The sequence below is a fragment of the Lycorma delicatula genome, chromosome 3 (assembly GCF_047948215.1).
Source record: "Lycorma delicatula isolate Av1 chromosome 3, ASM4794821v1, whole genome shotgun sequence".
Classification (NCBI taxonomy): Eukaryota; Metazoa; Arthropoda; class Insecta; order Hemiptera; family Fulgoridae; genus Lycorma; species Lycorma delicatula.
In genome coordinates, this window is record NC_134457.1 from 165,402,099 (window position 1) to 165,420,611 (window position 18,513).

The following is an 18,513-nucleotide window of genomic DNA, read 5'->3' on the forward strand; positions in this document are numbered from 1 at the left end:
GGTGCACCATGTTCCAGCCTTGACTGTTATAGCCCAGCTAGTTATCTTTTCAATCGCCTGAAGCGTTGATCTGCCTTGCCTGAACCCATACTGGTTGTTATGCGTACCCCCGCCTCTCTCTAACTCAAGCAGTAACCTTTCTGCGATCAATCTCTCAGCCACTTTCCCCATATTGTTTATGAGGCTCAACGGGCGGTAACCAATCACTTCTGCATCAGCAATCTTCTTGGGCAAGAACACAGTGCGCGACTCCCTCCAACAATCAGGGAAGGTCCTGTTCTGCAAGCAATAACTTGCCACATCTGTCATTTCCCAAGGGGCTTTCATCATAAGTCCCTTGAGGATCGCAGCAGGAATACAGTCTGGACCCGGACTCTTTTTATTCCTGAGTCTAGATACCGCCAAGGTGACTTCATGTTGTGTGAATCGACCTGCATCGCATTCAACCAGCTCCGATAGACCCGATTCAGCTACCGGAAAAAGTGTTCTTAATTGTATACCAGCAGACTCAGCCGTAAGGATAGCCAAACGTCTACCCAGTCTTCCCATGACGATCTGAAAAGGACGTCCCCACGGGTCCGAGTCCAGCTCCAACCATAACTCCTTCCAACGTGCTCTCTTGCTAGATTTTATAATTTAATTTAGTAACCGCCTGGCATCAGCAAACATATTTAGAGCATGCTCATACACAGCACCGCCTCTTCTACGGAGTCTAAATTTTCTCCTTCGCCAGTACTGCAGAATCCGTCTTTGGTCCGCAATCTCCGCAGTACACCAGTAAGCGGGTTGATACCCCCTGATATTTTGGGGAATCCTCGCCATCTCCGTGACTATTAATTCCTGCAGAACAAAAGGCGTAACCTCTCTGCCATCCATGAGCTTGCGAGCAACTTTATCAACCACTACTTCTACCTGTCTTTTAGACAATCTCGGCGGCTTTGATGTTCTCCCGATCACCGGTCGTATACCGTCAAAAGAAAATATCGTGGCAAAGTGATCACTACCAGTTTCTGGCCTCAAAACTCTCCATTGATAGAGCGAAGGATCCCAACTATTGTCAACCAATGTCAGATCTATGACCTCTGGCTTCAAATGTATAAGAGTCGTTATTTAGACAGATCATATCAGTCGCCATCATCATTTCTGTAAAGATTTGTCCTCTTCTGTTAGTATAACTACTACCAGCAATCCTGGCCTTGCAGTTAAAATCACCCATAACCACGGCTCTTTTCGGTGACTGTAAGATGACCCGTTGTATTTCGTCAATGTAAAGTTCATACTCAGCAATTCCAATATTAGGACTCACGTATCCAGCCACAAGGACAAAATTCGGCAAAATAATCGCTAAAATCCCCTCTCCTCTATGATGCAACTGCCATCCGATCCTATTACTGATGTTTGTTATAGCGACATCACCAACAGCATCAGCCAGCCAGTCATGACGAGCAGCGGTACCCAAGTTCGGCTCAGTAGTAATCACGATGTCAACATTCAATTCCCTGGCAATCTCTCCCACTAAATCATGGAACAGAATACTCCTGTTGGCATCGGACAATATTATACTAATCATTTCTGACTTTGCCGCACTTTACGCCTCCGGTGCGATGGTCAGTCCCATTACAATCGAGGCATTTGGACGCCGCTTTACAATCACGTATAAGGTGGCCTGTACCCCCACAGTTGTAGCACAAAGCCGACCTATCAGGACCTCTGCACTCAAAACTGGTGTGTCCCAGCGCCTAACATTTATGACATTTGACAGGATCCGTTCTGATGTATGAGCGGCAGTGCACCCAGCCAACTCTAAGTTTATTCGAAATCAATTTTAGTGCTGCCCTATGATTTGTGATGACTGTAGCATTACGTGTATTACCGTAAGCGTTTCTTACCGAGGTGATCCGGAACGTTTCAGCGGCACCAATAACTGCAACTATCGCCTCACTAATATCACGCTCTGACCTGTCTTCTTCTAAGTCCTTTATATGCACAACCGCTCTTCTATCAACCCTAGTTCTTACGTTCACTTGAAGGTCTGCCGCTCTGTCCTTAAGCACCGTAGTAAATTGAGCTGCTTGCTCGGCATCCTTGATCCTGACCTCTAATTTGTTGTTTCTTCCTTTTCTTAGAGAAAGAACTTCTCCAGCTTCTTCCTTGTTTATTTTGCCCTTCATGGTACGGAGCAAATCCGCATAAGACTTACCCTGTCCCTTGATAACAACTATCTTGCTTCCCTCAACCGGAGGCGTCGAGCGACGAGCCGAAGCAGACCTAGATCGCCCACGGTTTGAGTCTGATTTCCCGGGTACTACCAATGTTGCAGGTTCCTCGTTGGTTCTATGTAAATAAATAAGTATTTTTCTCAAAATATTGCCATATTCACCAGTTGGTAGAATATAGGTCACTTTGCGTACACTGACTTGTACCTTTCTTAATGCATTTATAATGCATCTGGCCGCAAGCTTTTCCCCTTTTTCGGAATCGAAGAAAATAGTAAATTTATTTTTCTTAGTAGCCTCCATTTGGAAACTCTCCATTAATGTTGGTGGAGTCTAATGCGATCATGCCTGCTTGGATCTTCTCTGCGGCCGCTCTCTTCGATTTACTGATGTCAACAAATTGACATGTATCCCCGTCTGTCGGAAGAGTAACGACTTTCGCCTTGTTCATTGCCCACGCAGACCACCTGCGCGGGAGTAACTCAATTAATTCATCATCAGACAGATCAAAATTTAAGATTTCTGTCTGATCCGTATCAAAAGCAGGATCAGTCTGGCTGGACTGCGTGTTAACCTCTACGGGAAGGGGTACATCAGACAGATCAGTTAAGCCCTCGTGTATTCTCCTCAGCTCCTGCTCGTGGACTGTTATATATCTAGTCAAACCTGACCCCGTATGCTTTTTCAGGGCATTAATCGCTTGTCCAAGCTGGTGAACCAGACTGCCAAATGAGTAGGGCGACCCATCCTCTTCTTCAGAGGAGTCCTGACGGGCTCTCTTTTTCCCTTTGATGTCCATTTTCTTGACTACAGACGATTTCGTCGTGCCACTACTTTGGGAGAATGTACTTTCCAAAGGAAGTGACCCACGCCTTCTCATGGTGCGGCACTGAACTCAGAAGACAATTCCGAGTCCAGCGAGTGGTCGAGGGGGGTAAAATGTATCCTCCCAAAATTTTAATAAAATTCTTTGGGTGGAAGGGGGGGTCAGAAGTTGAGGATTTTTGTGATCGGGATTTATATCAAGGAAGTATTTGGATAGGGTAACTATTGCAGGAGTTATGAAGGAAAAGGAATTCCCCCTACTAAATTCGCTTCGTAGCACTCAGTAAAATTTCCTATACAAAGTAGGAAGTATTAGAAAATTTCCTAAGTCCTTGACCGATGTAATCAATTATCGTAAATAACATTTATATTAATTATATTACTACTTACTGATATTTTATCTGTTATCAGCTGGAGATAACCGAATAACCACGTACAGCGAAGAGACGCTCCACTATAATCCTTATTGCCTGTGACAATAAGGTTGAAACGACAAAAATCACAATAAAAAATTCCGTCCGTTATCCAAAAATCGTAAAAATTTCAAAACACATCCAGAAAACACTCACCTAACAATACATATTGTCCGTCTCCAAGAAAAAGCCGGAAAAACCAGTCCAAAAATATTATAATTGCGGAGCAGCACAACAACACGTCCGTACGGTACGAGTACACTTACTCGATTTCTAGGAAAGGTATACATCACTTGTCGTTCCTGTAAAAAAAGCTGGTAAAGAAATTTATGTAATTTATATTATAAGGATCTTGAATTAGGATTTTGAATTAGCTTAATGTCAAGCCATGCATACAATCCTGATAGTTCTACCATATCTGTCTCACATACTCCAGGAAAATTGTTTGTTAATTTCCAGTAAATTAAATATTTTGTTAAAATAGTTTAAATAAACTAATTTTTAAATATTAAAATGAATTTAAAAAAAATTGTATAGTTTTTGTTATTAATAGAACTTTCTAACGTGAATTTTTGTAACTTTTTTTAAAATTTTTTAAAACTTCGTAACGATAAGCTTTGTTATAAAAAAACTGAGTGGACATCACATGACTTCCTTGTACGTCTATTAAATTACATATACACATTTTGTTTTTTAAATCAAAAGTACATAAAATTTTATCTCGGTAATAACTTCTGATATTTTTTTTCATATTTTTTTTTTATTGTTATTGAAATATTATTTATCGTAAAACTTGTTTTACAATCTTGAGTTAATAATAAATATATTAATAAATTAATATATTTTAATTTAAAAAAAGGAGATTTAGTCGGATTTGAACCGATGTGCCTTCCCCTTCTAAGATCAAAATATTTCATTAATTAAAATTTTATCTGGGAATAAGTTTGGAACCAAAAGTTTGGAAAATAAGTATCAAAATTCAAAATCCAAATATTTTTGAAATTTGGGATTTTTTGATACTTTTGGCCCAATCGATTTCAATGAAAAGGTGAGATGCACAACTAGATTTAGGACTACAGTCCTAAATCCAAAATTTTAACATCCTACGGTTAATCATTTTTGAGCTATACGATATACACACGTACGTACAGACGTCACGCCGGAACTAGTCAAAATGAATTCAGGAATGGTTAAAATGAATATTTTGTTTGAAATATGAAAACTGAAATTGTTTGCCATCACAATACTTCCTTTACTTCGTACAAGGAAACAATAACTATACATGCAATTCATGTTGATTTGGATTATTGATTTTATTCCGAGTATGGAGTATACTTTGTTATAAAAAAAGCTGAAATTATGAATGCAATCTCTATTTCCATTATTACACTGCAATAAAATATCTTCTAATTGGGTGCTCAGCTTAAAGAACACATTTAAATCACTCGTTTTTAATTTTAATTAACTATTTGTAACCAAATAAAATTTTTAATTCAGAATTATTATTTACGGGTAAATACTCGGTGGTTTCCTTATAATATGTAAAATATTTATCGGTATAAAACGGTTGTAATAACTTTAAAAGTCTTTTTTCAAACGAGAAAATGATTTTCTGTTCAATTCTTGAATACAAAACTGAGGAATATAATGAACTGCAGTCTGTATTTGTTGTAGTCGAATTTAATGATCTCTGTTCATCAACAAAAAATTAATAATGAAAATTACTTGAACATTCCTTTAATTGAATAACTGAATGAAAAAATCGAATTTATTGTTTACTTTAAATACCTATTTCAATCGGTCAGAAAGAGAAATATTTTGTTTTTCTCGTTTTTAAGTTATCCATAAGTTTGTAAAAACAAAAAGATATTAGTTTTATTAAATTATTAATGTAGTGGAGAGATATTACTCCGCACGATTAAACTCCATGCTAATTAAATTGGTTAGACTTCGTGTAAGTTTAACTGGTACGCTATTGTTTTTTAACATTCAGAACAGAATCTAATTGAAAAACGCAATTTTTTTTAAATACACCCACAAGTATAAAAACTTTATTTTTACTTATTTAGATTTCTATAAAGTACGCCGTTGCATCATGTAACTTTGAAGACGTTCAACCCATTCACTGTCTATCATTGAAACCGCCTCCCACACAAAACATTTTCAAGCTAAAAATATTTTACTCTTTTCATGCAACCCATATAATCATTTGTTTTTTATACTAAAATTGTTTCTCTTTCCACCACAAATTTAAAACTGTTTTGTTATTTGAATTTTTCCATTTTCCAACTCCTTCACGACAAAAAAATCGACAACCATTAGTAGATTTGTTCTAGTTCCTACAAAATATCGATAATACATAACTACTGTTTTATTATTTTAGACATGTTTATAACCGCTTTGATTTGATGTATTTTTTTTTTTAATATAATGAATTCATCGCATAATATTTAGTATGGGAATGCGGCTTGGAAAAAATTTAGGTATGTAAAATACAGTCTTGAGTCTTAATAATTGAGTCTTTAATCTTGATGGTCTTGAGTCTTGCCTCCTCTATGAATCATGAGACCTTGCCGTTGGTGAGGGGGCTTGAGTGCTCAGGGATACAGAGTAGCTGGACCGAAGGTGCAACCATATCGGAGAGGTATCTGTTGAGAGCCAGACTAAGGAATGATTCCTGAAAGAGGGCAGCAGCTCTTTCAGTAGTTGTTAGGGGCGTAAGTCACAATGACTTAAACGGCCGTATCAACATCACTCAGTCCTCTGAGTACTGCGCAGCTGAAAGCAATGGAAAACTACAGCTGTTTTTTTTTCCAAGAAAATGTGGCTCTGCATTTTCAAAAGCAATAATGGAGGCGCCTTCCTTGGTAAAATATTCCGGAGGTAAAATAGTCCCCCGTTCGGATCTCCGGGTGGGGACTACTAAGGAAGGGGTCACCAGAAAAGTAAAAAATAACATTCTACGAGTCGGAGCGTGGAATGTTAGAAGCTTAAAAAAGGTTGGTAGGCTAGAGAATTTAAAAAGGGAAATGGATAGGGTAAACGTGGATATAGTAGGAATTAGTGAGGTTCGGTGGGAAGAGGAAGGCGACTTTTGGTCGGGTGACTTTAGAGTAATTAACTCAGCGTCAAATAATGGGCAGGCAGGAGTAGGTTTCGTGATGAACAAGAAAATAGGAAGGAGAGTGGAGTATTTCAAGACGCATAGCGATAGAGTCATTGTAATAAGGATAAATTCAAAACCTAAACCGACAACGATTGTTAACGTCTATATGCCTACAAGCGCCCGTGATGATGATGAGGTAGAATGTGTATACGAAGAGATTGATGAAGCAATTAAACACGTAAAAGGAGATGAAAATTTAATAATAGTTGGAGATTGGAATGCAAGCATTGGAAAAGGCAAGGAAGGAAATATAGTGGGTGAATACGGGCTGGGCAAAAGGAATGAAAGAGGGGACCGACTTATAGAGTTTTGCACGAAGTATAATTTAGTAATTGCCAACACCCAATTTAAAAATCATAATAGAAGAATATACACTTGGAAAAAGCCAGGCGATACTGCAAGGTATCAGATAGATTATATCATGGTTAAGCAAAGATTTAGAAATCAACTCGTGGACTGCAAAACTTACCCTGGAGCAGACATTGATAGCGACCATAATTTGGTGATAATGAAATGTAGATTTGGGTTTAAAAACATGAAGAAAAGGTGTCAGATGAATCGGTGGAATTTAGAGAAGCTTGAGGAAGAGGAGGTAAAGAAGATTTTTGAGGAGGACATCGCTAGAGGTCTGAGTAAAAAAGATAAGATAGAAAATGTAGAAGAAGAATGGGAGAATGTTAAAAAGGAAATTCTTAAATCAGCAGAAGCGAACTTAGGCGGAATAAAGAGAACTGGTAGAAAACCTTGGATTTCAGACGATATATTGCAGCTGATGGATGAACGTAGAAAATATAAGAATGCTAGTGATGAAGAAAGTAAAAGGAACTATCGGCAATTAAGAAATGCTATAAACAGGAAGTGCAAACTGGCGAAAGAAGAGTGGATTAAAGAAAAGTGTTCAGAAGTGGAAAGAGAAATGAACATTGGTAAAATAGACGGAGCATACAGGAAAGTTAAGGAAAATTTTGGGGTACATAAATTAAAATCTAATAATGTGTTAAACAAAGATGGTACACCTATATATAATACGAAAGGTAAAGTCGATAGATGGGTGGAATATATTGAAGAGTTATACGGAGGAAATGAATTAGAAAATGGTTTTATAGAGGAAGAAGAGGAAGTTGAGGAGGATGAAATGGGAGAAACAATACTGAGATCTGAATTTAAGAGAGCATTAAAAGATTTAAATGGCAGAAAGGCTCCTGGAATAGACGGAATACCTGTAGAATTACTGCGCAGTGCAGGGGAGGAGGCGATTGATAGATTATACAAACTGGTGTGTAATATTTATGAAAAAGGGGAATTTCCGTCAGACTTCAAAAAAAGTGTTATAGTAATGATACCAAAGAAATCAGGGGCAGATAAATGTGAAGAATACAGAACAATTAGTTTAACTAGTCATGCATCAAAAATCTTAACTAGAATTTTATACAGAAGAATTGAGAGGAGAGTGGAGGAAGTGTTAGGAGAAGACCAATTTGGTTTCAGGAAAAGTATAGGGACAAGGGAAGCAATTTTAGGCCTCAGATTAATAGTAGAAGGAAGATTAAAGAAAAACAAACCAACATACTTGGCGTTTATAGACCTAGAAAAGGCATTCGATAACGTAGACTGGAATAAAATGTTCAGCATTTTAAAAAAATTAGGGTTCAAATACAGAGATAGAAGAACAATTGCTAACATGTACAGGAACCAAACAGCAACAGTAGCAATTGAAGAACATAAGAAAGAAGCCATAATAAGAAAGGGAGTCCGACAAGGATGTTCTCTATCTCCGTTACTTTTTAATCTTTACATGGAACTAGCAGTTAATGATGTTAAAGAACAATTTAGATTCGGAGTAACAGTACAAGGTAAAAAGATAAAGATGCTACGATTTGCTGATGATATAGTAATTCTAGCCGAGAATAAAAAGGATTTAGAAGAAACAATGAACGGCATAGATGAAGTCCTACGCAAGAACTATCGCATGAAAATAAACAAGAACAAAACAAAAGTAATGAAATGTAGTAGAAATAACAAAGATGGACCACTGAATGTGAAAATAGGAGGAGAAAAGATTATGGAGGTAGAAGAATTTTGTTATTTGGGAAGTAGAATTACTAAAGATGGACGAAGCAGGAGCGATATAAAATGCCGAATAGCACAAGCTAAACGAGCCTTCAGTAAGAAATATAAGTTGTTTACATCAAAAATTAATTTAAATGTCAGGAAAAGATTTTTGAAAGTGTATGTTTGGAGTGTCGCTTTATATGGAAGTGAAACTTGGACAATCGGAGTATCTGAGAAGAAAAGGTTAGAAGCTTTTGAAATGTGGTGCTATAGGAGAATGTTAAAAATCAGATGGGTGGATAAAGTGACAAATGAGGAGGTATTGCGGCAAATAGATGAAGAAAGAAGCATTTGGAAAAATATAGTTAAAAGAAGAGACAGACTTATAGGCCACATACTAAGGCATCCTGGAATAGTCGCTTTAATTTTGGAAGGACAGGTAGAAGGGAAAAATTGTGTAGGCAGGCCACGTTTGGAATATGTAAAACAAATTGTTAGGGATGTAGGATGTAGAGGGTATACTGAAATGAAACGACTAGCACTAGATAGGGAATCTTGGAGAGCTGCATCAAACCAGTCAAATGACTGAAGACAAAAAAAAAAAAAAGGTCTTGAGTCTTGGTAGTATTGAATGTCGCAGTCTTGAGAGGCTTGTGTCTTGAGTCTTGGTAGTTTTGGAACTAATCTTGTATGTTGGTAGTCTTGAGAGTCTTGAGTGTGATAGACTTGAGTGATGATAGTCTCTAGTCTTGAAAATCTCGATTTTTTTACAGTCTTGATCGGAATTTAAACTCGGAACCTTCCAGATGAAAGGCTGAAACATTACCACTCCTTCGCGCAGATAATTACTATTTATCGACTACATATAATTTTACAAGTTACGTCATACAATTTTATTTATAATATATATCATTTACATTCATAATCTTTATGATTTAATAATTTTTTTTAAACAATTACTAATTTTGCTGTACGTTAAACACTATAAGAAGAACTTCACTACATTCAGTAATTAATGATTAATAAGAGCATATTGGGTGTGAAACATGACTAAGTTATTCCATTTTCCAATTTTCTTTTATTAGAAACTCTTACAAAACGTGACAGGATGGAATCCTGTCACCTTTAAGAAAACGTGTGATAAAGTTATTTTCAATAATTTTAACGTATGGATTTTTGAATCATCAGAATCTTCATACAAATCTCCGTTCCTTTCTGTTGTGCGCTTATCTTTTAACGTCAGTGTTAAATCCTACATCCAAAGTTACCAGCGATAGTCGATTCACTTAATGAACTGTCCTGTTGTAAAAAAACCGCGTGGCTTTGTAATAGACTGTCTCGAAAGCCACGCATAAAAATTGTATGTTTTCATGTTTTATGTTTATGATCTTACTTATTTGATGTTTTCATTTGGTTGACTGAATCGAATTATTTACGAATCAATTAGATGGCACCTATATTACAGCTGAAGTTATACACTGTTAATAAAAACACGATAACGATGAAGCAAGTGATATAAATACTAGTGAGGACTAACAAATCACTCGGTATATTACTGCACTAACACAATCGCAAATACTGCAGTAAAATCTCACTATTATAAACAACAGCTAGGATAGCTCTTCGCTGAACACAGTATAAACTCTGTCTTCCTCGGCACTTTTTACCCGGTACATATCCCTCTTTAAAATATCTCCTAAACCTGTCGGTCTTAATTTTTTGGCCCGCAAACCTAGTTCATCTTTTTATAAAATTCTGTATAAACCTTTTCTTCTTAAGGATCTCTTTTTTCGTATTTCATTACCAACCAAATTTTTCGACATCCTTCTGAAACAACATATTTTAAAAATTTATATTCTTATCCTTCCTCTTTTCCCTGTTTTTCATGTTTCGTTTTCATAATGTTCTATACTCTTCGAAGATGTTTTTAAGAACATCTTTTCTAAATCTAAATATATCTATTTATTATTTTTGGTATTAATGATACCAACAAACTTCTTTTCTGTATGATAGCTTAACTTGTTTATACCAATTTTCTTTGAACCCTTATCTTACTTCGTTTATCCTTTAAAAGTTGACTTAATAAACAATAAAATTCTGTAAGTTTTGGCAAATGATGTTTTCCACTCTTATTTATTATTTAGTCATTAAAATTATTTCTACTTCGTTATTTTTGTTTTACTATTATTTATTTTTAAACTCCTTATTTAGTTTATTATTCTTGTAATTCTGTCATTATAAATTTCGTTTGGATTTTCTTCAAACTTATTTTTTGTTACGGCTAAGATAATACCATCGATGAATGTTAACATTTTCATTTATCTTCTTGGCTAGGGACTATTTTGGTCATTAAATTTCTGTACCTCTTCGTTTATATTCAAGTTGAAAAACAATGAAGACAAGCTACATCCGTGTTTTAACCTTTCTACATCTCTTTTCTTTGTCAACTGATTCTTACACAGATTTTAAATTTCAATCCTGTTTGTCTTTAAGGTAGGTTAGTAAATTCCCTCTTAGGAGAACAAAGGCTTACATCACCATTTAGGTGGTGTATTCTCCTTAAGCCTTCCTTTAAAGAACATATTGTGCACTAGAAGTAGTGTAATAGCCGCTTTGTTATTTAATATTTGTTTGCTGTGTTACAGGAATTGAAATAAAACTGTTTATAATTTTTACAATTTATTTTTCTAGTGGGGAAACAATAAAGAAAACTATTACGTTTTTTTTCTAATGTACGACATTATCAGAAGGAAAAACATTTTTAACGCTTTACAAGAATGTGAGGGAAAACAATTTTTTATTTTTTAATACAAATATTGTATTTATTCGTATATAAGTCAAAATATTGTCGTGTTTCTTTTTATAAAGTGTTTTTATTTACATTCTATTCTATAACAAAATATATTAGCATAGGATGGAATTTTTGTAACTATAACGATTTAAAAAATCAATATTTTTGTTTAAAAAGGAAGAGGTTTTATGCGTCGGATATATCTCATGCTGTATGCAAATGACGGGAAAAATTCATACGTAACGATTACAAAAATTTCCTTTGCTGCACTCAAAAATTCATAATAAATTATTAAAGATACAAAATAACAAAAAATATATACTATTTCGTTACTCTATGGTAGAAAGCAAACAATGGTCGATAAAACATGACCTCCATCGTTCAGTTAGTACATGGATCAAATTAAATTTTGTACTTAAACATCAGATTATTTATTGTATGGTTTATTTCCAAATAATGTATGTGGAAGTTTATTTTATGTTGAATTTGTTTGCGTATACAATGAGTTCTATTGTTTGTTTAACACAATTGGGATCAAAATAATCATCGATTACTTTTTCGATACAATACTCATTAAGTTGATTTAATTATGAAATGTTGATTATACCTCTATAAGTATAATAAACATGCATAATGTTTGTTGTTATAAAATAGTGTAGAGAAATATTTGTATTAGTAAATGGAATCATTTATTCGCGAAACAAAATATAAGCTAGACTAAAACTGATTAAAAAATAAAAACCACATTATGAAAGACTGTATAAAAGATTAATTATATTTATACACGATTAGCTTATAATTTATTATTTTCTTTCATAATTTTTTTTTTATATTCTTTATTTTTCGTTTGCCTTTATTTATTTGTTTAAGTTATTTTTACATTTACGTACGTAGCAAAGGAGTTTACAAAGTATCGGTCAGAAAATTAAACATTGAATTTCTGTTAGTTATGGAAGTACTTCTTAGTCCAGAAGTACAAAATCGAGGTTATAAATACTATTTTTATTATGTTTACGTGATTTGTATTCGGCATCATATATTCTCTCTTTTTCTATTTAACCTACGGAACCACGTTAGGTATTACTTCAGAGACTGAGTGAGGATGTTATGTATGAATGTAAATGAAGTGTAGTCTTGTTTAGTCTCAGGTCGGCATTCCTGAGATATGTGGTTAATTGAAACCCAACCACCAAAGAACATCGGTATCCATGATCAAGTATTCAAACCGTATAAAAGTAATTGTCTTTACTAGGATTTGAACCTTATAACTTTCGACTTCGTAATCAGCTGATTTGCGATGACGAGTTTAACCACTAGACCAACCCGGTGAGTTTCGACAATATTTATTAAGAATTTTTTAACTTTCAATAATTAAATTTGCTTTGTCAGTGAAAAATTGCTAACATAAATTAACTTTGTTTTTAATCTAATGAAGAATTGTGGGATATTAAAGGTAAGCTATATTTCCATTGAGGTTGTATTTTATAAAAATATGACAAATGAATGTCTTTAGCCGATGATGGTTCGATCCTGAAACGCTGTCGAAACGCACACTGAACCTTTATTTCGGACTCTTGTCTTGTAAGCTGTAAAACACTATACGACTTCTGTTGCATAGACGCCATTATGTATACAACTGAGGTTAGCGTACGTTTGAGCATTAGTATTGCAATCTGGCGGCCGATACTTGAAACTCTAGGACGTGCACTCTCAAATGGAAAATTTCATTTACTGACTACGCGTTGGCTATGGTTTTAAAATCGGGTCATTCTTTTTAAACTGTGTTAAAGATTTAGGCAATAATATATTATTTCACGTCTAAAAACAAAAATTCTATAAATTTCTCTTTTATTATTTTACCTAATTATGTTAAGAGATCATAAAAAAAAGAAAAAAGCTTTAGTTTTAGTTTGATTTCTCTACCACAAAAAAAGTACAGAAAACAACTTCTGAAATATGTTTTACATTTTGACTTCCTTTTCAGAAACCTATTTTCAGTGTGATCCCCAATTTTTGTAATATATTTCATAAAATAAAGTCTTCCACAAGAAACATATTTATAATAAAATTGTTAACGTTTCAACCTTTCATTTGGTTCTCATCCTGTTGTTGTACGACAAAAAATTATAACCAAAGTACTAAAAGGTTCGAATTTTTTACTATAAGTTTCATTTATACCTGAACCTAAAAAAAAGAAAAGAAAAAAACAGAATTTTGGATAAAACCAATCAGATTACCCTATTCATAAAAACGTATTTATTTGTTAGAATTATTTTATAGAGTGCTAACAAAAATTCATAATGTTATATTTTTGGGATGACATTTTAAAGGGCTATTTATAACAGTTTTTAATGAAAATAGATTTTTTTAGAAAACTTTTTTAACGTAACTATGCTAATCTTATCATAAAATAATGAATTGAGAATTAAATGAAAGCTATTTTAAAAAAGATAGGATCTTTATTATAAGAAAATTTTAAGTAAAAGAATATTGTTCAACCAAATCACGTAAATAAAGGTTTTTTAGAGGGTTCAGAAAGGATGATAATTCAGTAGTTTGTTTATTGTAGTAACCCAAAAAAGACCAGAAGAAAATTGTATAAATTTTAATCTTGACATCTTTTGATTTGACGTTTATTTTTGGAGATATTTTCCAACAACTTCCGCTTTACGAAGCGGAAGGGGGAATTTTCATTGGTGGTGGTAAAATTACTAGAACCACTGAAAAATTAAAAAAAAAAGATGCTTGTATTATCAGCCGTTGTACGTATTGTTCTTAAAAATATATATATTCTTTTAATTTTACAAGAATTAATGATAGTTTTTCACATTTTGGTTTTAACCAGTGAGTATAATGAATCTTTTCAGAACAGAGAAGGGCATATTAATCTGTTACTTTGCATTATCTACTCCACCTAACTTGCAGCTACAAAAGATGTAAAGCACCTGAAGTACAAAAAGAAATAATCAATGTTGTTTTATTTGAAGGCAATGCTGTAATATGCAACTCACTCGTTCGGTATAGTGTAGTAATCATTCTATAGGAATGTTGAATTTCAGTTGATCTAGCGTATTGATGACCAACAACATGTTTGGCTAGATGAAGAAGAAAGCGGAAAATGTTTTCACAACTGACTTTCCTGAATAATCCTGGCATGACTTTTTGTTCTTGAGAATACATACGCTATTTTTTGACATAAAGACGGGTGATTCTGAGCCGGTTGTTAACACCTGTTACTGTTAAATAAACTATTTTGATTTACATAAAAATTAAGTTTTAAATAATTTATCATATTCATTTAAAAACAATAATGACGGTTGGACTCTTAAAAAAAATTATTCTAATAAAAAATGATATAAATAATTATAATAATTCTTACTAGAAAACTCATACTTGTACCTACAAATAAAGAAAACTAATAAAAGATTTATGCAAAATTTATTTAGCCTTAATAGATTAAAAAAGAGTTTTAAAATAAATATAACATTAATTTAAATCATGAGTAATGTTCTTATTTCAAAAAAAGTGTTTCATATTCAAGATTTTACAGCAAATCCTATTTCAGAACACCGAACATTTAAATCGAAGTTATTTTGAAAATATTTCATAAAAATTTTAAATGGCTGAAACTTTTTAAAAACTTTGGAAGAAGATAGGTAAAAGACAAATGTCATCAATAACAATCTATGAAGGGTGAATAGGAAGAGAACGAGAGTGTACCTCAAAGATCAGAGATCAAATGAACCGTTTAAGCTTATACAAAAAATAACTGTTAGGAGCACAGTACAAATATTATTCTTTTTTCTTTTTCTGTAATACCTTCCGGAATACCTTACGGTAGTTCCGGAAGGTATTACTTCAGAGGATGAATGAGGATGATATGTATGAATGTAGATGAAGTGTACAATTAATACACAATACAATTAATCATCGTTTTAATAACTTTAACTTCCTACCGCTTGTAATCAAATATAAATAGTTTATATTACTTCTGAGCATACATAAACTTTCTAAATGTAATTACTGTACTTTTTTCACTATACATAAAAACTTATTATTATTTACTTATTTTATTATGTTTTTTAATATATAATAGCTACCAACTGTTATAAATAGTTATATGCAGTTTAATTTTTATGAAATGGGAATGAGCCTAAATTTAACGTTACTTTAATTTATTTTTTCTACGGCTGTATGAATTACGCGGCCTAAAGGTGTACCGTAATGAGGGTCATTATGAATTAGATTTTCATTATGGTACAGATGTTCAACCGATCCAAAGCCTACTCTTTTCGACCACTGATCAATCACAAGCAAGTATTAATTTAATAAATCATCTGTTTTTTACTTTGATTTTAATCCGATTTATAATAGTTAGCAAGGTGAGGTTAATTTGAAATTACATCAATAAATAAGTTTCTATATTAAACTGCTTGTTTATCCTTTTATTAATTATATCGAATTCTGAAGAAGAAATGTCTTTAATACCGATCGATATTAAAGAAAAAGCAGAACTTATGACTAATAATTATTATTCAACACAATTCTGTAATGATTACAAAAGCAACTAGTTAACAACCGGAAATAATTATCTTCAACAATCAACTACATCGTTAAAAGTTTTAAAGTTATGTCAGATACACGTGTCGACTCTTCTAATTATCTACATCTTTTGTTTCTATCAATTCTTTTCTTCTTGTTTGTTTTATCTTCAAAACTTTTTTAATATATTAAATTATTTTTAAAAATGAAATATTATTATAATGGGATATAAAAAATGAAATTATTTTTAAATCCCTTTCTAAATTATGTAATCCGGAAAAACACTGCGAATTGTTAATGAGATAATTACTAAAATATTTCACTTTTGAAATGTGATACTGCACTTTTTAAAATGTTATAACGTCTTTCGTGTTTCTTCATTCTTCCAGATATATTATTTTTCCTGACTGCAGTCTTAAAAAGTTTAATTTTTTCTGTATTTTTAAATTATTTTTAAACGAATGAATATTTTCACGCAACTCCTCAATTATATGTTCCTAATATAATCGATTAAACAAAATTATCAGAAAAATAAAATGAATACTTTTATTATTGCGTTATATTCGTTCATCTTAATTTTTTTTTAAACAGTTCGTTATTTTTATGTCAAAGTTCTAATTTTTTTCACTACTTATCATAATAAATAATTTTGATTTCCTAGAATCAGAGCTACCCTGCAAGAAGGAAAGTATGGTAATCAGTCAGAAAATGGGGTATGTTTTTTTGGAATTTCTCTAATGACCCGGCACCCTAAAAAACAAAAACAAAAAATGAGGGGTAATGTTCGTACACACGAACGCATGTACGTGTATTGGGGTGTTTGAAGCTTATAACTTTTGAATGGATAAACCGATTTTGATGAAATTTGACACAGAGACTGGTGTATGTAGGGCAATCTGTTGTGAAAGCTGAGAGTTGTAGACTAGAGTAGGTTGTAAGAAACCATACGAAGGTGATAGTAAGTTGTGCAAAAACACTGGTGGAAATGTCTGCCGATCTTTTGCATCGGTGGCATCCTGAGGTCAAATTAATGACTGATGTGTTATCAGGTTTAAAGGGTCTAAAAGACGACCTCCAGTAAATCCCATCAGGACTAGTAACAGAGGGGTTGGTGTGGGTGACCAGAATGGTCGGAAGGTGGGTGTCTTTCCCTACGGGGGTCAGGATGTGAAAGTTTGGGGTCAATATTTCTAGTGTGTGAGGTAGATATTTTGCTTGATATTTTACTATGCTTGCTAAGCGTTGTATTTTTTTAGTGCAAGTAGCTCAAGGAATACTTTGGGACAATATTGGTAGTGAGGGAGCCGATCAAAGTTTAAAAGTATCGATTTTTTTAATTTTTTAACTTTTTTCATGTATCGTTATTTTTTCACTATATAAGAATTAATAACCAAAGCCAGGATTGTATAACAACTTTGTCGTCAGCTTTTTTATGGAAAATAAAATAAACAAACAAGTAATTTTCCTTTTGTAGAAAATTGAAAAGAAAACTATAATAAAATTTAATGGTAATAATAGGAAAATGGAAATAAACATTATTTCAGGCCTTATCAGTACCAAAATGTTGTTAGTTCCGTTGGTGATTTTAGCTAATTTTTCAAACTTTCAAAATTAATAACTATAAAATTAATTAACCGATTTCCACCTTTCAAATTTTATCGTCTCAAATTTTCAGATTTGTATCGTTTCAAATTTTAGGAAAAGAGATTTTCCTAAATTTATTATTGATCTTTCATTAAGATTTTCCAATTTTGAAATGATTATTTTTGTAGTGTAAAAGTATCGTATAATTCTGTCATGTTTCTGTTGTTTTAACAGTTAACAATTAACTAGAAAAATTTCATTGATATAGTTGAGCTTTAAATATAAGAGGGAATATTTAGAAATAATTAGAAATATTTAAAAATTTATAGAATATTATAGAAATATTAGAGGTTAAATTGTTTTCCCTTTCACAATAGTAAGATTAAATTTGAATGTTAATGAAAAATCATCCATAATTATTTACACAGGAAAATGACAAGAATATTTTAGATTTACTAATTCTTTAAAGATAAAAACTCATTTAATTACACAATTCATCTCTGCAATAAGGTTATCTTTTTTTTTACCGTAAAATATAATTAGGAGTTCCTAAAATGATGTTGTTTTGAGGTATTTATTATGTATTCTTTTTTTGCAGGTCGCCAAGAAGGGCGACCTGCATCGTCCTGAGCTAGGTAGAAACTAGGTAGCAGCCTTTACAGACGGTTCCGGGCCGAGTCGTGGGAGAAAGAGGGTTGGTTTTTGCCGATAGTTTGCTGACGGCAGTTTTATAAGATTGTTAGCGGGTGCTCGGCACTCCATGCGTTAATTTAATCTCCACTTTCCAAAAAAAAAAATGTACTTCTTAATAATTAACTAATTAGTTTTAAATTAATGAGCCAACATCTACGGTTTGGCAAAAGTATAACAATGAAAAAATGTATTTATTAGCAAATATCAAATTCAGTAAATTGTTGAAGAGAA

The 18,513-nt window shown here is 33.0% G+C and overlaps 1 protein-coding gene across 1 annotated transcript; it reads right to left on the reverse strand.

The window, feature by feature from the left end:
• Positions 1-1,057: 1,057 nt before the first annotated feature.
• LOC142321242 (uncharacterized) lies at positions 1,058-1,570 on the reverse strand. Its single transcript, XM_075359240.1, has one exon. It carries the CDS (start codon positions 1,568-1,570, stop codon positions 1,058-1,060), a length of 513 nt encoding a protein of 170 aa, XP_075215355.1.
• Between the last annotated feature and the right edge of the window lie 16,943 nt (positions 1,571-18,513).